The 20,749-nt window shown below is 48.3% G+C and overlaps 1 protein-coding gene and 2 long non-coding RNA genes across 14 annotated transcripts in view; 1 reads left to right on the top strand and 2 right to left on the bottom strand.

Moving 5' to 3' along the window:
• LOC310761289 overlaps window positions 1-20,749 on the bottom strand; it is a 374,003-nt gene that overhangs the window by 17,101 nt on the left and 336,153 nt on the right. For both annotated transcript variants that reach the window (XR_014547331.1, XR_014547332.1), the window contains exon 2: window positions 2,163-2,210. This is a non-coding gene — a long non-coding RNA (uncharacterized lncRNA). The remainder of the gene's footprint in view (window positions 1-2,162; window positions 2,211-20,749) is intronic.
• LOC310761282 overlaps window positions 1-20,749 on the top strand; it is a 364,443-nt gene that overhangs the window by 151,579 nt on the left and 192,115 nt on the right. For all 11 annotated transcript variants that reach the window (XR_014547308.1, XR_014547309.1, XR_014547310.1 and 8 more), the window contains one exon: window positions 15,125-15,290. This is a non-coding gene — a long non-coding RNA (uncharacterized lncRNA). The remainder of the gene's footprint in view (window positions 1-15,124; window positions 15,291-20,749) is intronic.
• On the bottom strand, window positions 11,641-15,116 carry SOX1 (SRY-box transcription factor 1). The gene has a single exon (XM_083610883.1). The coding sequence runs from the start codon at window positions 14,134-14,136 to the stop codon at window positions 12,961-12,963; it is 1,176 nt and encodes a 391-aa protein (XP_083467009.1). The 5' UTR covers window positions 14,137-15,116; the 3' UTR covers window positions 11,641-12,960.

Genomic DNA, 20,749 nt, shown 5'->3' with positions numbered 1-20,749 from the left:
ATTTTTAAAAAATATTTGATCTTGTGATATTTATATATTTATATATTTATTTTTATTTAAATTCATACACTGCCCTTCATCTGTAGATCTCAGGGCAGTTCACAACATAAAAATACAAGATTTAAAAATAAAAATAAGAACAAAATGAAACTAATAACTCCCCCTAACAAGACATTTTGATAGGTATTGGATATCAATCAGGCCAAGCCCTGGTTGAAGAGGAGCGTTTTTGCTTGGTGCCTAGAGGTGTATAATAAAGGCACAAGACTAACCTCCCTTGGGAAAGCATTCCACAGGCAGGGAGCCACAACAGTAAAGGCTCCTTCTAGTGTTGCTGCCCTCCAGACCTCTCATGGAGGAGGCACACAAAGGGCCTCAAAGGATGATCTGAAGATCCAGATAGATTCATATTGAGAGAGGCGGTCCTTGAGGTATTGCAGTCCTGAGCCATTTAAGGCTTTATAGGTCAAAACCAACACTTTGAATTGGGTGGTACATCTTTCTTTTGCATAATGAATAGGATTTGTTGCAACCAGAACCGTAGAGTTTTAAGGGACCATGAGGGTCATCTAGGCTACTGGTCGAACAGGTGCTGAATAACTAACTTTATTTCCTCATAATTTATCAGAAGCTCCTAATTTTATAGATTGTTAGGCATAGTCAAACAGTTTGGTCAATGGATTCAAAAGGGATTAGCTTTGGTTAAAGAGGGAGGAAAGTTGTGAGGACCACGCTCAGCATATGAGCATGATGCTTTCCAAGTATGTGATTGCGTATGGCCCTCTAGCGAAAGATACATCCCTTTGTATAACCTACTTACCAGGAGTCCCCCAACTCTCCACACTACTTATTTACAAGGGTCAAGCAGCATGCAAACAACTTTCAGATCACCTCAGATACTTTGCTTCTCAAACTCACACCCAGCAGCCAGTCGCAAAGGGCTGTTTCATTGGTGCGTGTTCACCTTGCAATATGTCTCCCATCTGAATGTACAAACTGAATCTACTGAAACACATTATAAAGTTTGAGAAGATATAAAGTTGTACCTTGGTTTTTGAACAGCTTAGTTCTCAAACGTTTTGGCTCTCAAACATAGCAAACCCAGAAGTGAGTGTTCCAGTTTGCGAACTGTTTTTGGAAGCCAAACATCCGATGGGGCTTCCACGGCTTCCGAGTTTCCTGCAGCCAATCAGAAGCCGCACTTTGGTTTTCTAATGTTTTGGAAGTCAAACAGACTTCCAAGGTACGACTGTAGTGAGGTAAGAAGTGGTTCCATTTGGGTTAGCTGATGCACACATGCAAATCATCACTTGGTGCTACCATAGAATTAAGGATATGCACTGCATGTATGCAAGGGACACGGGTGGTGCTGTGGTCTCAACTCCAGAGCCTAGGGCTTGCCAATCAGAAGGTCGGCGGTTCGAATCCCCACAACGTGGTGAGCTCCCGTTGTTCGGTCCCAGCTCCTGCCAACCTAGCAGTTCGAAAGCACATCAAAGTGCAAGTAGATAAATAGGTACCGCTCTGGTGGGAAGGTAAACGGCGATTCTGTGCGCTGCTCTGGTTCGCCAGAAGCGGCTTAGTTATGCTGGCCACATGACCCGGAAGCTGTACGCTGCCTCCCTCAGCCAGTAAAGCGAGATGAGCGCCGCAAGCCCAGAGTCATTCGTGACTGGACCTAACAGTCAGGGGTCCCTTTACCTTTACCTTCCTGCATGTATATGTGGCAAACCCCAACCTCCCCTTTTAGCACCCCAAAATTATTTAGCAGGACTGACTTCCCAGCAGTTTATGAGCTAGGTAAAATCACCAGGACAGCATATATTAAAACATTTCCCATTGGACGCTTCTGATTGGAGGCTGCAACTTAGGTTCTGCCATGTACTGTGCAATCTGGGGCAGGAGGACACATTCGAAGCTCTGTTGACAACATCTGTGTTAAACTGCACTGTTGTTAGCTTGAATCATATGCCCGTCTTTTTTGGTCTCAAAGCATCAAGCTTAAATGTTTTGTCAGAAATGCTGGGAATTGCAGAAAGTGACAGGGATTTTGCCTTACAGCCGTGCTGTGGCTAGGAGCAGCTGGATTAGAACAAGGAACTATTTTGCCTATTAACTATTGACAGCAGTAATCTACCCAGGGAATGATCCCCATGACATACCTTTGTGCAGCCTTCCTTTAGCAGAGGTTTCTTGATCCAACTTCCAGACTGAAATATTATTTACCACAAAAAAATAAGAATTAAAAAAAAAAAATTGGCACTGGCTTTTCGAAGCAACAGTCTCCAAATTACTCTTTGGTATCTCTCACGGCAGACATTCTTTCCAAATCCCTTATATTCCAGTTGTATTTACCTAAGCTAATGAGATATCCCTGGTACAGCACAGTAATTACTCACCTGTGGCTTTGGCATGACACCAAACAACCTCCTCCCCTTCCCAGTGTTTTGGGGGGGATAGAAAAACTGACTCTCCCTCTCCATGGTTTCAAGGCCTGCTTGGACTCACTTTCCCCCTCCTTCCCACAGAAAGGGATTTATCCTGGGGCTGTGTGGATTTGGATAAGGAAAGGAGAGGGACTTAACAGCTCTTCCAGGCTGCTTTACCCTGCTTTCTGGGAGCTGTTTTCCTGCAATTTGGGCAACATGCCCCCTCCCACCCATACTTTGTCCATTCAGCTGCCTTCCATAGCATTTTAATTTCGTGACTGCATTGGTCAGCAGTGAAATGGAGGTGCAGAATATCAATGTTAGTGGCGTTGTTGAAGCCAATAAATTTGCTCAGAGCTGCATGTTTGCTTCCTTTTACTGCTGTGGTGACTGCAGTATCACATACTGGTCTGAATTCATTAAACTGTTTACACCAGAGTGACTCCCCACACATGCATGTTCATTGATAGTGATTCTCAACTAAAGGGGTGAATCACCTCTATTGAAAAGAAACATGGCTGGAGATCATGTTTAGTTATACAGAAGCTCTGTCTGCAGGGGAGAAGGGGAGTTAATACTGTGATGGCACACATGTGGCTCATTCACACTTGCAAGATCGTTTCATGTTGGAATCATTTGGTGACGAAGAGGCAACTGTAAAAATCCGTCATCCTTTGATGAATCATCCTTGTCTTCGGTATCCTCAGGCAAATGTCCCTTAACCAATGGGGACTGATGCTAGCAACTTGGACAAGTAAACCCATTTCACCTAGAAGGCCATTCTTTCTCCCACTGACCTCCAAACCTATCTACCCAGCTGTGCCCAGAAATCCTTTAAATGTGTACCAAGTGCAGGTACTTGGAACCAAAGCCTGGTCTACAACTGCTTTAGAATGAAGTGGGAATGAGGTGGCAAAATCCTGAAGTGGTAGAATAGATTGTGCCACTTTAAACTATAGAATCTTAGAATTGTGGTGTTGGAAGGACCCACAAAGGTCAGCTACCACACAGCCCCCTGCCACACAGGAATCGCAATCAAAGCATCCATAACAGATGGACAGCCAACCTCTGCTTAAAAACCTCCAAAGAAGGAGAGTCCACCACCTTCTGAGAGAGTCTGTTCCACTGTTGAACAGCTCTTATCGTCAGAATGTTCTTCCTAATGTTTAGTTGCTCCCTGTTCCATGTGATCACCCTTAAGATATTTGAAGATGGCTATCATATCTTCAAGGCTAAACATGCCCATCTCCCTCAACCATAAGGCTCCCCCCCAAAAAAAACCCCTTTCATTCTCTTTGTTGTCCTCCTTGGCACATGTTCCAGCTTGTCAATATCCTTCTGAAATTGTGGCGCCCAGAACTAGACACAATACTCCAGGTGTGATCTGACCAAGGCAGAATAGAGTGGTACTATTTCTTCCCTTCTACACTTCTGTTGTTATAGGCTAGGCATGGGTGTCACATATTTGAATATTCTGCTATGTGAAACGCAAAATCAACCCCATGTACGTTGAAAACTAGCACAGCAGAGACTGGACTTTCTCTCTAATCTGCTAGTTTCAGTAACTTGTTTTACATGGGGGTTGCTTTAAAGAGAGGCAGCCCCACTCATTGTCTGAAGTACTGGATTCTACTCTGGCATAGCATCTCATTCTGCTTCCTCTGCAGATTACACTTCCATTGCACTCTTTTCAATTCAACACCACTGTTTGTTTGTTCCCATTTTCCTTCATTATGCTGGCTCTTAACTCTCACTCTTAAAGTCCAGGAAGTGGCATAGAATATTAAAACTTCTGTACTATAACAGGATGGGGTGAGGGCCTTCTCAGTGGTGACACCCCTCTCATGGAATCGTCTCCCCAAAGAGACTTACTCTCCTCCATATTGTATTTTTGCAGCCTTTTAGCCACCCAGGCCTTTTAAATAACCTGTGATATTAACATCTGGGTTCTCAATATTTGGTTGGTGCTTTCTTGTTTATTTCTGCTGCTAACAGGTTTCATTTTTAATCCTCTGCTGGAAAAGGAAAGGTTTTGGTTGGTTTGTTCTTATGCTGCATTTTTTGTTTTGTTTTATATACAGTACTTGCATTTTAATATTGTATTTGTGTTCTTTTATTTCTAGTCAGCCACCTAGAGAAGTGTGTTATTGGCAGCCTATTCATAAAGGTAAAGGTACCCCTGCCCGTACGGGCCAGTCGTGTCCGACTCTAGGGTTGTGCGCCCATCTCACTTAAGAGGCCGGGGGCCAGCGCTGTCCGGAGACACTTCCGGGTCACGTGGCCAGCGTGACGAAGCTGCTCTGGCGAGCCAGCACCAGCGCAGCACACGGAAACGCCGTCCCCCAGCCTATTCATAGATAGTAAATAAATAAATATTGTAGCGCCCACCATAAATCATGATTTGCCATCCTTGGAAGAGAAGATGGCTGCAATAGGAAGAGGGAATTTCCTCACTTCCTCAGCCTGGTTTCTCTCCCCCCCCCAAAAAAAACCCCCGGTACTTGAGAATGTAATTTTGCCTGCAGGACCATCATTACCCTCTCAGATGGTGTTCATTTAAGCAGAGACCTACAAGGTTTGTGTAGAGAGTCAGCCTGCCATCCAGAGCAACAGATTATTGAAAAATATGCCAGTTGGAGGCATCAAAAAGTGGAATTACTATGAAGGGATTCCATCTGAAATGGTCTCTGGCTCCCCTTATGTAATAACAAAAGTAGCCTTTAAGGTGCCACCTGACCCTTTACTACTAAGCTAGAGGACATACATTTTAAAAAAACCAAAACCCACCCAACTTACACTTTTATCTACGCTTCCTCAGGAAAAAAAATTATTTGTGACATCTTATTTCTAGCTTCGTAATCACTGGTTTTAGGAACGCGTGTGAAGGGAGGGGACACCCACCATTTTACAACACTTTCCCCACCCGGACTGCCTGAAGGCAAATGGTGGGCTCAAGAGCGTAAAAAGGGTTAATTTAACTACGCTCCGGGTTGCATAAGCCTGAAGGGAAAAAAGTGTCAGAGAAACAACTGCCGGCAGTGGCACTTTCTTACACTTTCTTGCCGGCACTGCGCGTCCTGCAAGGTGGCAAGAACAGCGGAGGCACGCTTTGCCTCTAGAAAAGCGCAGGAAGGCCCGAGAGGTCTTCTTTGCGCACCCTTTTGGCGCGAGAAAAGTCTCCGCAAACACTATCCCTTCCCCGGGGATGCCTGCCCAAATGACACGAGGCAGACAAAGGTCAGGACTGGCGAGTTTGTCAGAAGATTCCACCCAGGCTTCAGCAGCCTCTGTTAGACTTTTTGGCCTTGTTTGATCCAGCGATTTGGACTCTCTTTGGAGCCTTCTCATGTGCCCAGACAAGAGATCCCCGCTGGCCTCCCCCAAGACAACCACACTGGTTATTCGACGCAAATGGCAAGGGAACCAGGGACGTAGCCGGGGGGGTGCAAGGGGGAAGGTACACCCCCCCAAAGCCAAGTAAACAAATAAAAATAACTAACTAACCAATCCCGTGGCCGATAGCTCGGTTCTAACCCCACTCCAACAAAGTCCTCCCCCCACCCCAAAAAATCCTGGCTAAGCCCCTAAGGGGAACTGTTTTGTCTCTGGAAATGTCTCCCCCGCCGACACACGCACTCCAGATTTCCCGCCTTATTGAAATAGGGGGCCCAGGACTAACAGAACATAAAAGAGATAAAATTTATATATGGGGGGAAAGGTTATTACTTGCCAAAGACCACCCCTCAATTATAGAAACTTCCCAAAGTCTCTGATATGTTTCTGCCCTCGCCCTATTATTATTATTATTATTATTTTATTATTATTATTATATCTCTACTGATGTCTCTTTCTAGAGAGTGATATCATTATATGCGGGACATACATTCGTGTCGATGTGTTTTGCATTCTAGGGCGAGAGGTGCAAGATCTTGACGGCCGTGTGGCCTTCGAGGGATAACTATTCATACGCGCAGCCTCCTTGCTGAAGAATGACCCAAGCACAGCTGAATCAGAGATGGCAGGCTGTGTCGGGGGCAGGGGTGGGGACACAGTGCCCCCCTAGGTGTCGTTGGTCCCACGACCAATTCGGGCGGGGGGGTAGTCCAACAATCTGGAGGGCTACAGGTTTCCCAACCTGGTCTGTGGGGTCTGATGAGAGGAGAAGCCTGTTTCTCACTTGCAAGCCACCCTTGAGGCATATAGCACGTGTGAACTCGCGCTCAGCCTCGTCGTGCTTGGAAGAGGGAAACGTGTCTTGAATTCCCTGCTCGGCCATGTCTCTCCCTCCCTCGGCTCTCGGGGTCAGGCGAAAGAGAAAGCTTGGAAAGTGCCACAGAAATTAGCTCTGCATGAATAAGATTGGTGCTGCCACTCCAAGTGCAGGGCTCCCATGCACCAGTCACCTCCGTACCACATCCAGGCAGGGCAGCAGCCCAAACGCCTGCGCCTCTTTCTCGCCAGGGCATGGCGTCTCCTCCCGGTGGAGCGAGCGCGCCAGAGAGCCGGCCTGGGTCTTCCTGGCTCAGTCCCCTGGCGAGCGCAGCAGGGCGCTCGGGTTTCACTTGTTGCCGGGCAGGCCGCTGGCAGCAGCGGGAGCCATCAGCGCTTCTCCTGCCGGGTGATTGTAAATAGGTTTGACTAGCCGCTGATCCCGGGGTCAGGGCTCTCTTCCTCGCTTAATCCCGCGCTCTCCAAACACACTCTGGCCTCTCCCTTCCCCTCCCCCCGCAGGACTCCCCTCTCCTATTCGCTCCGCTTCCCTCCACTTGGACGGCCTCCATCCCCACCCGCTCCTGTGACACCCAAGGGAAGGAGCTCCGCGCCACCAGCTTCGGGGGCGCCGTCCAGCCACCGGGAGCCCTGGCGGGCGCTCCTCCTCACCACTCCCGAGAAGAAAGGCCTCGTTTCTGTAGGTCCTCTGGAGAAGACGAGGGGTCCCGAAACAAAACAAAAACCCACCTTCATCTTTACAGGGTGACTAAACTACACTAAAGCATGGACCCCGGGTGGGGAGGTGCAGGGCAAAAAGGAGTAACTAAAGAGGATCGGAGGAGAACCGTCCAGGACAAAAGCGAATAGGGCGAAAATGGAATACTTGGTGTGTGGTTCTGGTTCCTGAAGCAACGCGCCCGTGTGTGTGTGTGTGTGTGTGTGTGTGAAAGATCTTTAAGACCTAAATGAGGAAAAGGAGGAAGAGCCATAAGGACCCTCTGGAAACCGAGGAGAAAATGAATGCAAGTGAGAAGCGCTTAAATCGACGTGAACTGCTGCCTAGATCACAGCGTTAAAGATGCTCGGCTTCCAGCAAAAGTTAATTGCTGTTACAGTGCCATTGAAAGCCATAGCTTCAGGTCCTTTAGTTTCCGGGGGATTCACTCGAAACTAACTGTTGCTGTATGATCAGCAATCGGGTCCTTCCCCCTTCCCCTGCGCCCCTTGTGCCCAAGTCCCAGCGCCTGAGCTCACACGTGCGCCCATCCGGCCAGACCTCCGGGACGCGCGAAACCGATTATCCCGAGAAGGATAAAATGCCGACGGCGGGGAATGGAGGAAGGGGAAGCACTACGTTAAAGGGGAGGAAAATCCCAGTCCAGGAAGTCCAGGATGGCTAGATAAACAGGGATGGTTCTCTGGAGGGAAAGGGAAAGGCCTGCGTCTCCAGGAAAGGGGAGAAGTCCACCTCGAAATCCCTAAAACGAACTTATTGGCACGGCTTGCAAGTCAGTCCCTATCTGGCTCTCGCCGGGGTAAAAAGAGAAACAAGAGGAGGGAGATCTCACTGCGCCATAAGCTGAGTTTTCTTTTTTCTCCCAGAGGCGCCTGCTTCCCCGAGCAGGTGCTGATGGGGCAGAAGTGACTGCAACATAACAAACTCTCAGAGCCTAAGCGGTGAGCAAGAAAGAAAGAGGCGATGGAAGCAAGAGTTAGGCATAGGATGAAGTGGGGGAGACTCTGGGAGGAAGAGTAAAATAGGAGGAAGTGCCTCCTAGGCTCCTCAGTTAAAGCGAAATGGGGCTTGGCGCGTAATAAAACAAAATAGCGCTTATATAAGGTAAACCGATTTCTCCCACTAAATCACGCCACGCCGGGGAATCCTGGTGTCACACGACGCCAGCTTCCTTCCGACGCCTTTTCTGGACTCTTGAGCTCCCACTTATCTGGACTCTGAGCAACTCCGTGGGCCGCCTTGCCCCTGGCGGAGGGTATGGCAATGGGGACCGAGAGACAACTGGCACTGCGCGCAGAATTCAGCCCCCTCTCCTTCCTCTTGTTCTTCTTCTCAGGGGCCCGATGCGGCTTGGCGAGAGAGCTGGGAAAGGGCAGATCGGTTGCCACCAGCCCCCGCCATCTCCGCAAACTGCTCCCCCAACCGCAACGGCGTCCCCTGGGGGCCCATTGTGCGAGCGTGGCGGCCCGCGAGGCCTCGGGGCCGGCCCTTCACGCTTCTCTGAGCAGATCTCGGAGTGTTCCCGCCTCCCACTTGGCCAAGATAAGATGTGAACGGGCCAGGGAGGGCCCAGGATGCGCAGTGGTCCATGGCCTTGCTGGACCTCCTCCTCCTCTGCTGGGGGGAAGGGATGCTTGAAAGTAGACTTGATGCTTGTTTTTGGGAGAGGTGTTGCCAGTTCTAAGCACTCGGCGGAAACAGAGTTGCCCGCCCGCAGCCCTAATCTTCCAAGCCAGCGCAAATCAGCAGGTCAATGCCGAACGTTTTGTGATTTAAGTTCTGGGTTTGGGTGTTGCTTTGGCTTTTCCCAAAACCCTGGAGGGAGAGGGTGGAAAGGCTAGATGTAGGGATACTAAGCGGCCGGCCAGCAGCTCCCTCAAGCCCTCCATTCCCCATCCTGTGTTTCGCTCTGTATACACTTTGCTAAGTGTATCTGGAATGACCTCCAAGCAGTATTGAAAACGGTGCGTTCAGTATAAATGAAATCTTCCATACACCAGAAGCAGATCCGACGATCAAATCAGAGGGCGAACAATTCTCTATCTCAAAATGAAAAATAAAGCATTTAAATCAGGAAATCGTTTAAAACTTTATGTAGTTTTGCATATTAAATTATTCAGGCATGTGGCTTCCCAGGAGCTCTAATTATTTCTTCTTAAAAATGAAATAAAATTAAAACCCTTACATTTAACTGGTTGCGTTGTGGTTTTTTGAACAAGGTTTTATGAAGGTTATTATTTGACCTGCTTCTCCGCGGAAAGAAAAAACAACAAAGCAAATACATGCACATAAGAATAACAAAAGCACCGAACAAAGTCAACTAAATGAGGATAATAATCATTCTGATTCTGGGTTATGGAGTGAGGCGCAATCTAACCAAAGACATTGATTTGATTGAGAGAGTTAAGCACACGTTTAAATCTAAACCAGTGAACATATAACGCATTTTAACTTCGCCTAGACTGTGTTGCTAATTATTATAATAATAACAAGAATAATAGTAAATTTTGAAAAGTTTTGTTGCAGTTCATTTGAACGTGGGTGTTAGTTGGCAGGAGTTAATAGTAGCGCTGTAGGCAATAGGACACCGAGGGTTAAGGGGCAAGCAAAATGACTTTAAGAACTCCTCTCCCCAAACACAACAGAGAATGTGAAGTCCTTTTGGTACTCCTTCTGCCTCCCTCTCTCTCTCTCTCTCTCTCTCTCTCTCCTCCTCCCCCGCCCCCTTCCTTCCAGAAAAGTTGTTGGCGCTATTTGCACGCAAAGAGAAGAGCAGATAGCTTTCACAAATACCTGGTGGTTTATTGCATTTCCAAAAATCAGACCTCTGTGTGTGACAACAGCCAGTTAAATGAGTGGTAACTGGAAACCCTAAAGGATTGCTCACATTTCATATATATGTATAGAAATTTGGATTGGCACACACACTTCGCCAACATTTGTGGGCGCATGTACATTGAAGAAACGGGCATGGTTTTTCACCGATGCCCGGTTGCTGGTATTTTCCTTTGTGGCAAACCCCTTATTAAAGATTGAGCGGGAGAGGGAGAAAAATGCACAAGTCCAACATCGATTGGATTGCTGTAAAAGGGCAGGATCTGATACAAGCAAACCACACACTCGCCCAAAGAGCATGGCAAGGGTTCCCACTCAGCTTTCAGACGCCGGTCTGCAGAGCGAGGGAGTCAGGAAAAGAGGGCCTAGCAAAATATCAAAAGGGGTGAAAGGAAGGCTAAGAATAAGTTGTATTACAGAGACCAGCAGGGTTATTTGGGAACGAAGGTTGGCGACCACTTCCAAGGATGAGTAATTCAAACGAATATGGAAGGCCGAGAATGGGGAAGTTAATCCCCACAAACCATTTCTAGCAGAGACCGAATAGCCCAGCCTACAGGCCTTAACAGATCACTTCGATAAAAGATCCATTGAAACCCAAGGAGCTTACTTCCAGGTAATGTGTTTGGAGCATGTAAGGAGCAGTGCCTGCCATCTGCGGGTGGTTTTACTCTGGAGTAACCTGGAGCACTCCCAAGGACTTCAAAGAAAACCAACGATGGCTGCTCCGGGGCAAGTTTTTTTCGGGAGCTGCAGCCAACTGATATACATAAATGAACACAGGGAGCCAATTACTCATTTGCTTTGCTCTAAGCTTTGTTTCCGCTCTGGACTTCACAGAGTCCTCTTCCCACCCCAACTCCCCCCCCCCCCGCCTTCGTTCAATAGCCATAAATAAAAAAGCTGAAACAATAATTGTAAAATGTAGCCTAAACTGTGTCTTTACTGTTATATCAAGTTTAATATCGACTTCCCACTTCAGAATCAGGCAACGGAGAAAGTCACTTTAAATCAAATTTCTATGCAATTAAACAACATTAGGATATCCGTACAAACAAATGCATCATTTTAGTGTAACAGCATTCACGGTTCAAACAAGGTTCCTTGGTATTCCGAAGAAGAGAAGACAGTGCTGGGACAAGAGATAGACTCCCCACCCCACTCCACCCGCCCAAAATTGTGGCTTTGTTCAGAAACAGTTTTTGGTAGTTTTTATGTCTAATCAGTATTCAGCATCATAATTGTATCTAGCCTAAACATAGTGAGTCCAGTAATGTTGGAGTTATATCTAGCCTTAGGGCCAAGAAGGGGGAGAGAACCGTCAAAACCTATTTAAAACCGCTTCACTAACTTAAGACAGAAAACTTAGTACTGTAAGCTAGATGTTTCAATAAGCCCGTGCCAGAAATAAACAAAATAAACAAGGAATGCTATGGAAAGTATTTTAATCGGTCGCCTTCCTTAACAATACTCAACAGATATTAAAATAATATCCAAAAACTACACCATTAAAAAAAAAACTTTCTCCCCCTTTTTGTTGTTGTTCGCGATCACAGAAACTGTGAAAAGTCTAAACCCAAATAGGGATTTGTGTGGTTGCTGATCTTATTATATTTCACGTTATATTTATACATATAGTCAATTTCCAATCTCTAGTTTTTAAGGCATGCCATGAATTAGTACATTTTGGATTTACTGGTTGCACTTTCACTTTGAAATTGATATAACTCAGAATCGAACGCATCTTTAGAGTTTTATTTGTTTTCCTTTTTTAGCGGAAACGCCTTTTTAGTAAACTATATACACATTTATGAATTCCCTTGTAACGCCTAAAATGAATTAAAATTATTCCACAATGCATTTACAAGAAGAAGAAAAAATACAAAAAATAGTTAACAAAAGAAAAAAAAATGCAGACGTAATAAACATTTACAAAATCCAGAATATTGTTGCTGGTTGCAAAAAAATAAAAATGTTTTTATAAATAAACAAAATAAGAAAAAATAAAGAACCCCGCTTCGTAAGAACTACAAAAAGAAGAAGAGTTTAAGCGTGGTTTTGGATTTGCATCCCTTGGTACTGTGTTATAAACGAGGACAGTTCTCCCCAACATCTTTGCTTTCCTTAGGCAATAAAAAGTCTTCACAAGAAGCGGCTCAAAGAGTGACCAGTTAGTGCTTCTGTGTGGCAGAAAAGTTGGCGTCGCCTAGATCGTTGAATAATTAACAATTATAGTTATGTCTGTCTGTCTTTTTTGCCCTCCCCCCGCTTTAGCAAATATAAACGCATTGTGGCTCCTGGGTGAATGATAAATACTGTACAAAAAAAAATCTCAGTTAAAACACAGACGGTTTGTCTAAAACCCAACAACAACAGAAGGAAAATATAACAACCCAACTCCCCCCCACCCTCAGTTTCAGAAACTAGTCCTTAGGGTAGAGAGGGAGGGACTGGGGGGCAGCATTAGAGCAATCTGTTACCTTCTCTCTTCATTATCCTCACCATTAGGAATATTTGTCATTATAATTATTATGATTCTTATTACAACGTCATCAAAACATTTCCTCTCTCTTTCTTGTTGTTCTGTACAAAAGGAAGGGGGCGGCGGGGGGTGGGTCTGGGAAGATGGGCAGCAGTGGCGAGGGGGACGAGGGGGCTCCCAGGAGAGAGAGCGCGACCCCCTCCACTGCGCCCCCGCGCCCCTTGGCTGGTCCGTCCGTCCGTCCGTGCGCCCTTCCTCCCCTCGGCTCAGATGTGCGTCAAGGGCACCGTGCCGTTGACCCCCGTGCTGGCGCTCTGATAGTGCTGTGGCAAGGAGTGCAGGCGGCTCTGGGCAGCGGCGGCCGCCGCCGCGGCTGCCGCCGCCGCCGCCGGGTCCCCTCCTTCTCCGCCGGGCAAGTACATACTGATCATCTCTCGCAGGTCCCCAGGGCACGGGGCCCGCGAGTGCGCCGAGGTGACGGGCGGGCTGACGCTGGGCTCGGACTTGACCAGGGAGCCCAGCGCGCCCAGCGCCCCGGACGAGGCGGCCGCCGCTGCCGCGGCTGCAGCCGCCGCAGCCGCCGCCGAGTTCTGGTGGGGTTGCGCGCCGTAGGAGATGCCCCCGTAGGCCGACGGCGAGGCGCTCATGTAGCCCTGCGAGTTGGAGATGGGGCTGTACTGGAGGGCGCCCATGTCGTAGCGGTGCATGGGCTGCGGGTTGTGCGGGTGCGGGTGGTGCGCGTGGGCGTGCGGGTGGGCGCCGCCGCCCGGGTGCTGGCTGTAGGCGAGCTGCGCCTCCTGCATCATCGCCGCCGCAGCCGCCGCCGCAGCCACCGAGCCCGGGTACGCGCCGTTGGCCCAGCCGTTCATGTGCGGGTAGCCCCCGCCGCCACCTCCTCCGCCGCCGCCTCCCCCGCCGCCGGGGCCGCCTCCGCCGGGGCTCTCCAAGCGCTGGCCCACGCCGGCCGGGCTCACGCCGACGCCCATGGCCACCGGAGGGCCTCCGCCGGGGCCGCCCGCGCCCAGCAGCCCTCCGGCCAGCGAGTACTTGTCCTTCTTGAGCAGAGTCTTGGTTTTCCTCCTGGGCCGGTATTTATAATCCGGGTGCTCCTTCATGTGCAGCGCCCGCAGCCGCTTGGCCTCGTCGATGAAGGGTCTCTTCTCGGCCTCCGACATGACTTTCCACTCGGCGCCCAGGCGCTTGGAGATCTCCGAGTTGTGCATCTTGGGGTTTTCCTGGGCCATCTTCCGGCGCTGGCCCCGAGACCAAACCATGAAGGCGTTCATGGGCCTCTTGACCCGGTCTTGGTTAGCCTTGGGGCCCCCGCCGCCGCCTCCTCCTCCTCCACCTCCTCCCCCGGCTCCGGTTTGGCCCGAGAGGTTGGTGGTGACCTGGGCTCCGCCGGGGGAGTGCATGTCCGTCTCCATCATCATGCTATACATTCGCGCAGCTTTCGGGGGCCACCAGGCTCCACAGCGTCAAAACATAGAGCGCAGGAAGGCGAAGAAGCGGCGCGCCGAGGAGAGCGCACGAGCGGGAACCGACCAGGAGGACGAGTCCGGGCGGGAAAGAGGAGGTGCCGAGGAGAAGTAAATTATATAAGAGTTCACCACGACGGTCGAGAGTGAGGAGGGGTGGTGGTGGTGCTGGGGTTGGGGTTGGGTAGGGGAGAAAGTTGTTTTCTTCTTGCGCTCAGAGAGGAAAGCGCGAAAGCGCGCGCGCGGGAATCTCCTCGGGCGGGCAAAACTTTCTCCCTCTCCAAGAGTGTTGCGCTCCGGTTTCTCGTCCAGCTGGATTCAAAAGCGGCTCAAACAGGTGCCGGGCGGAGGCTCGGGGGGAAGAAGCGGAAGACGGCGCCGGCGAAGAAAGTCTGGCCGATCCACTTTGGCGAGGAGGTGGCGGGGAAGTGCGCGCCCGGGCTCTCTCGTCGCTCTCCTGCGTCCTCGGCTCAGCACACGCGCGCCTCTCTCCCTCTCCCGCACACACACACGCGCACACGCAGGCAGCCGCGCTCCCCTCCTTCTCGCGGCGGCTGAAGTGATCTAATGCGCGCGCCCCCCCTCTCTCCGCTAACTTCCACAGCGAAAGAGAGAGAGAGAGAGAGAGTTGAGGGAGGGAGCGTGTGTGACTCGCATCCGCTGGTCCCAAGTGAACAGAGGCGAAGAGACAGGAAATCCCCCTCCCCCTCTGCCGCCTCCACCACGCGTAAAAAAAAAAAAAAGGCGGGAGGGGGGGGGGAATAAAAGAAAGGAGTAATTAAATCACAAGAAAAAGAGGGAGGAGGAGGCGGGGGGAGTGAGGGAAAAAGGAAGAAAATAGTAAGGACGCGCGGGAGGGGGTGCGAGAGCGAGGGGAGGGGGAAGCCAAGAGCTCCCAGGCAGGCAGCAGAACTTGCACAGTAATTTGTTCTCTGTGGTTTCCCTCCTCTAGCCCGGGAGGAATCGGGAAAGGAGGAGCAGCCGAGAGATACCACGAGAGAAGAGCCCAGCAGCCATACACCGCGCACCGAACGGGGATTAAATTAGTTTGCCTTGGCCAATCGGAGCGCGCCGGCGGGGGATTATTTGCATGGCGCACTGAGGAGTGACGTCCGGAGGTGAGAAGTACAAACTATTATGGAACTGGCGGGGAAGGGCGAGGGGGGGGGGAGCAGGGCGGGGATGGGGAGCCTTCGGGGAGGGGCCACGAAAGGGGTCACACACAGCCACCAGGAACGCGGATAAATAATAAAATAACCCGAACCGAACTAAGCGTCTACTAGGAAGCAAAGGCCGTAACGGAGAAAAATAAAATAAAATTCCGAGGGCATATATATGCCAATTCGAACCGGTTCAAGATGCGCTTCACCCCAAAAAGATTATTTGAATTTAAATCGCGCGCACCCTGGTGTCCGCCTGATCTTCTGGAACCGTGGCGTGTTTAGCTGCAAAGAATTCATTTCGGGGGAGGGAATAGCAGCAGCGACAGACGTTTTTGGGACCGGCAGAAGTTATTTAGTTTTTAAGCTACTGGACTTTTTCAACCTTGTAAAATTTCCTTTCTGCTTCTTCTCTTCCTTTCCTGTACGGAACTTTTTTTGTTTGTTTCCGATGCCTTTTGTGCTTGCTGAGAAGGAATATAATTTTCTGCTAGTGTATCTTGACGCGCAGGTGTTTTCTGGGCGGGTGTTGGGAAGGGCAACATTTTAATAAGCCCTCAATATTTATCATATCTTTATCTGTGTGTAAGAATCTCACCAAAAAGACTCTCCGATCTTAGCTCACTTGGAAGAAAGTTCTATTGAGATCAGTGGGACTCTACTTTGAAGTAGTATCAACAGTGACTTATGGTATCTTAAAGATTTATCGTGGCATAAAGTTTCGTGAGTCATGAGACAATGTTGGGCAATTTTTAAGGTGCCACGAGACTTGTCCTTGGTGTTCTGCAATATATAACAGGGTTACCTCTCTGGGAATTATTTCAAATTAATATGTTTAGGATGGGGATGTATGTCAACTGTTTAAAATCTGAAATCACTATTTATAAAATGTAGTAGGCTGTAGTATAAGCTGCTTTGAAACTACACTATAAAACATTCAGGTCGATGCTACGCATGGTTATTCAGGTGAGTTCAGCTAGCCCCATTCCCAAGTAAGGGCCTAGAGGTTGAAGCCTAACTAAGAATATTTATTGTCATTTATGTCCCATGGACATCAGTGTGGTTTACCTTTGGGCAATTTTGGAACGGGATGTTTAAGAAAGATACTAATGGAACGGGGGTGTTTAAGAAACGTAATGCTCGTTCGTGTACTTCTTGGTCCTCCGTCAAGATTTCTCAACTTCCCAATAGGAGACAGGTCTCCAAATAGTGAAGATTGTTTTAAGAATGGAGAATTGACGCCCCATATCCTAGCACAATGCTTGGAACAGAAGTTCTTTCCTGTAGATGCCAATGGAATGTGCTTCCTTGTAATGTGTGCCAACTTAGCAGTTCGAAAGCACACAGTGCAAGTAGATAAATAGGTACCGCTCCGGCGGGAAGGTAAACGGCGTTTCCCTGCGCTGCTCTGGTTCGCCAGAAGTGGCTTAGTCATGCTGGCCACATGACCTGGAAGCTGTACGCCGGCTCCCTCGGCCAATAAAGCGAGATGAGCGCCGCAACCCCAGAGTCGGTCAGGACGGGACCTAATGGTCAGGGGTCCCTTTACCTTTACCTTAACGTGTGGCTCAGATTACAGGCATTGTACCTACAGAAGTTGATGAGAAATCTGTACAAAAACTCATGGGTTTCCAGGCGCCCAATCTCAATCAACAAACCCCTCCAGCTTACATGCCATGTAAAGGGGACTGTCCTGATTTTGGAAGGAAATCCCAGTGGAGATAACTCTGTGGGTCTTACTTTCTCACTAGAAATAGCGAGGGGGGGGGCAGGACTTAAAGAGATCAGTTTATGTTTCTGCCACACATTTCCCCCGCTTTTGGAACTGATTCATGTATATATCGTTCCAGAATAGATAAGCTTTAGGATTCCATAGCAAGATCTTGAAATATATGTAGCTAGGGAGATCATTCTCCCTTATTTGAATATGTTTCTTCACCTCTGTTGACTTTTGAGAACTTCTGGCCCCCTCACTCTAAACCAGAATTGTATAACAAACAACGCTTGAATTGAAAATGAAACTTTAAGAAGATACTTCCGTTGAATAGGGTAAACTGCACTTTCCCCTTGACTCCACGGTTTTCAATGTTTCCCCCGCACCCTCTTTATTCTTTATTTTCCCCTATCACGTATATAAGTAGACCTGCCAACTGATGATAACAACTTTAAGATGCATCTTGTGAAGTGGACTCTAATCCATGCCACAATACATTTGTTAGGATTTGTTGGGTGTTTATTTCAAGAAGTCAACAACCCGACTGTGTTGTCTTTGCTGCAACAGGGCTATCAGAAATGCATTGATATGTTATGCTTCCAAGCGTGGTAAGAGACTGCAATTAAATCAGTCGCAGTTACTTTATATACCAGTAAATATTCCAAACGCGTAATAACCAAATCACCAGCAAAAGGTAATAGACCAAGACACCCTCTTGACTCCTTTTCATAGAATGACACGTTAACTAATCCCCAGGGCTGCGTCCGTCCAATCTCTCTTCCCCGCCCATTTCTTCTGCAAAATGTTTCAACTTTAAAGGGCTTCTCTTATAATGCCCACGGCCATCCTTTCATGCTGCCTGTCATCTTCATTTCACACGACTGGACGCTAAATTGCCAAAAGTGCATCTTAAAAGTCTGGCAGGTTCTCTTGAGGTATTAGCTTTCCTGGGCAACAGTCTACTTCATCAGATGCAAGAGTACAGACCTTGGACGTAGCGCAACATCTGTTTCTCTCTCCTCTCTCACCGAGGAGGTCCACAGTAAAAAGCAACAATTAAAAATAGTAGAAGGAAAATGAAACAATACAGAATATACAGAAACATGAAATAACTGCGAACTCATTCCCTAACGCTGTTAACACCGGTCTACATTCACAATAGAATCGAGGCCATCCGTGGGCTCAGAAACTGCTAACCAGGTTATGGCGTTTCAAAATCAATATCTGAAGCTAAAGAAAAGAAAAAACAACTCTCGGAACAAGACCTGGCACACGTCTTCCCCCTTACACACTAAAGGTATGGGGCAGGCCCCCTTAGGTATAGCGTGGTGTAGTAGACTAGGACCTTGGAAATCTGGGTTCAAATCCCCACTCAGTCATGAGGTTCACTGGGTGACCGTGGACCAGCCTGCAAGGCCAAAACCACTTCAAAGAGAACAAGATCTAGATTTACACGCGATGGCTCAGAAGATCGATGAGGCGCTGAAGTTTATCCTCTGCAGCCAAATGCCACTCTAGTGCAGAGGGCACTCCAGGGTAGCGGAGTATGTAACACAAGGTGCCACTAAGTGTGGTTGTTGTTTTTAAAATGTCGCTATTGAACTTGCTACTGCCACTGCCTAAAATGGGGCATGGAGAAGTCCTCAGGACGTTGATTCGAAGCATCCCGAGATCAAGTCTGGTGGGAACCATATTAGACCAGTGTGGTCAGGGCAGAGATGCCACTGGCCCTCTTGTAGCGTGTGTACGTGTCCGCTGGAAGAGATTTGAATCAAACGAACAGCTAACTAAGGAGTGGAAAATATTTTTTCCTACTTTTGAACTTCGGTAGCCAATTACAGACAGATTGCCTAAGATTTGACTTGAGAAATGCAGCAATAAATATAGAACAGGATTTCTAAATGGCCGTCTGTCTCTGTCGTTACTCACTGAAAGGCTTGTCCTCTTTGGGCAATTGGTGTAGAAGTTGTGTAATAAATAATAATAGTTAGTAATTGTTTAGAAAATATTGAGTGCATTTATGGGGCAATGAAGCCAATGTCGTCGATGCAAACACCTACTCATTCCATCAATGTAAAGCGATACAGGACGGAGTCCAATCTAACCCACACAGTCTTGGAAGTAAACTCGCTCAATAAACTGGGCTTAACTTCCGAATAAACATGCCCACAACCTGTTTATTGAGCAAAGTGCGTCTCTCATTGATCCTCACAACAGGCTCATGAGGTTGTGAGACAGCCGCCCTTCCCGTTTTACAGACGAGAAACTGAGACCCGAAAAGTTCCTCACAGAGCGAAGCCAAACTGCCTGTTATCTGGCTGCTTCGTGTAAAATGGCCATTCCCTGAGCATTTACTTCGAAACAAGGGTGCCAACTAGAATAATAAATGGGGGGGGCGCGGCGGCAGGTAAGCACCGCCTTGCAAAATCTGTCACAGGATGCGGCACACACACATCTGAATGCCCATAAACTTTTGGGGGGCTTAGCCCCCTCAAATATTTTATTGGGGGCCCTAGGAGTTGGCTCATATGCTTCGAAAAATATTATTAAAAAGCACGGAACATACTCTTGAGTAAGCATGCATGCATGCGACCAGGCTGCAGAATTCGGCCATTCGTTTATCAATACGGATACCTGGCATTACCCCCAGGTTGCCTTTTGAGTCAATTTAAACTCTTAAATAACATATCAACCAACTTTCCAATGCTGGCAGTCAAAATCTTTGGCGTGGTAGAGGCTACCACGGGGCCAAGGCTAGCAGCGCTCACCTTGGATGGCTGCACATGTCTTTTTGCTAAGCGGCAGGGGACTGACAGCTCTTGCGCGTGCCAAGTAGGCAGCCGGTGTGGTTTGGCACCTGGTGCCGAGATCCCTACACGGGCAAGATCCGAATGCATGGACAGTCTTTAGACCTGCCTTGGAAGCAGTGTAACTTGCTCCTGTAGAAAAGTGGTCCACACCATCCGCACGACCGTGTGTGTGTGTGTGCGCGTGTGTGCGTGTAGGGCCATTTGGCCCAGGACCTTAAGCTCAAAGGTGGCCTCAGATTTAGGCACGTTAACTTTTGGGTAAGTTTCACAACTTATGTTTATGCACATTGAACCAAAATGCGACACACACTTTCTCAGCTTGAAAAGCAGGTGCTGATTATCTCTGAGGTTTCGCTCTGTTTTGGGTGCTTTTCCCCGCTGCTGCCATCTTTGTTTTTATTATCACAGAATCATGGAATTGTAGAGATGGAAGGGACTCTGTGGATCATCCTAGTCCAGACTCCTTGCCATTCAGGGATAGGCAGCTGTCCCATGCGGGGATCGAACTTGCAGCCTTGTTCATTATCAGCACGGCGCTCTCTAACCAACTCAAACCTCGAAACAAAATAAAACAATTCCTTCCAGTAGCACTTTGGAGACCAACTAAGTTTGTTATTGGTATGAGCTTTCGTGTGCATGCACACTTCTTCAGATACACGAAAGCTCATACCAATAACAAACTTAGTTGGTCTCTAAGGTGCGACTAGAAGGAATTTTTTAATATTTTGTTTCGACTACGGCAGACCAACATGGTTACCTACCTGTAACTACAACTCAAACCTGGAAGTGACTCGGGCCTCTCTAGACCTCTGAAAGGGCCTGACCACCCGTTTATAGCTGGAGGAGTGCAACCTTGAGTTTCAAGGCTGCGATCCTGTGCATAGCTTCCTCCG

This window comes from Podarcis filfolensis (genome assembly GCF_964270895.1).
Source record: "Podarcis filfolensis genome assembly, chromosome: 4".
Taxonomy (NCBI): domain Eukaryota; kingdom Metazoa; phylum Chordata; class Lepidosauria; order Squamata; family Lacertidae; genus Podarcis; species Podarcis filfolensis.
Note: the sequence above shows the minus strand (reverse complement) of the source record. Positions and strands in the feature narration are given on the sequence as shown.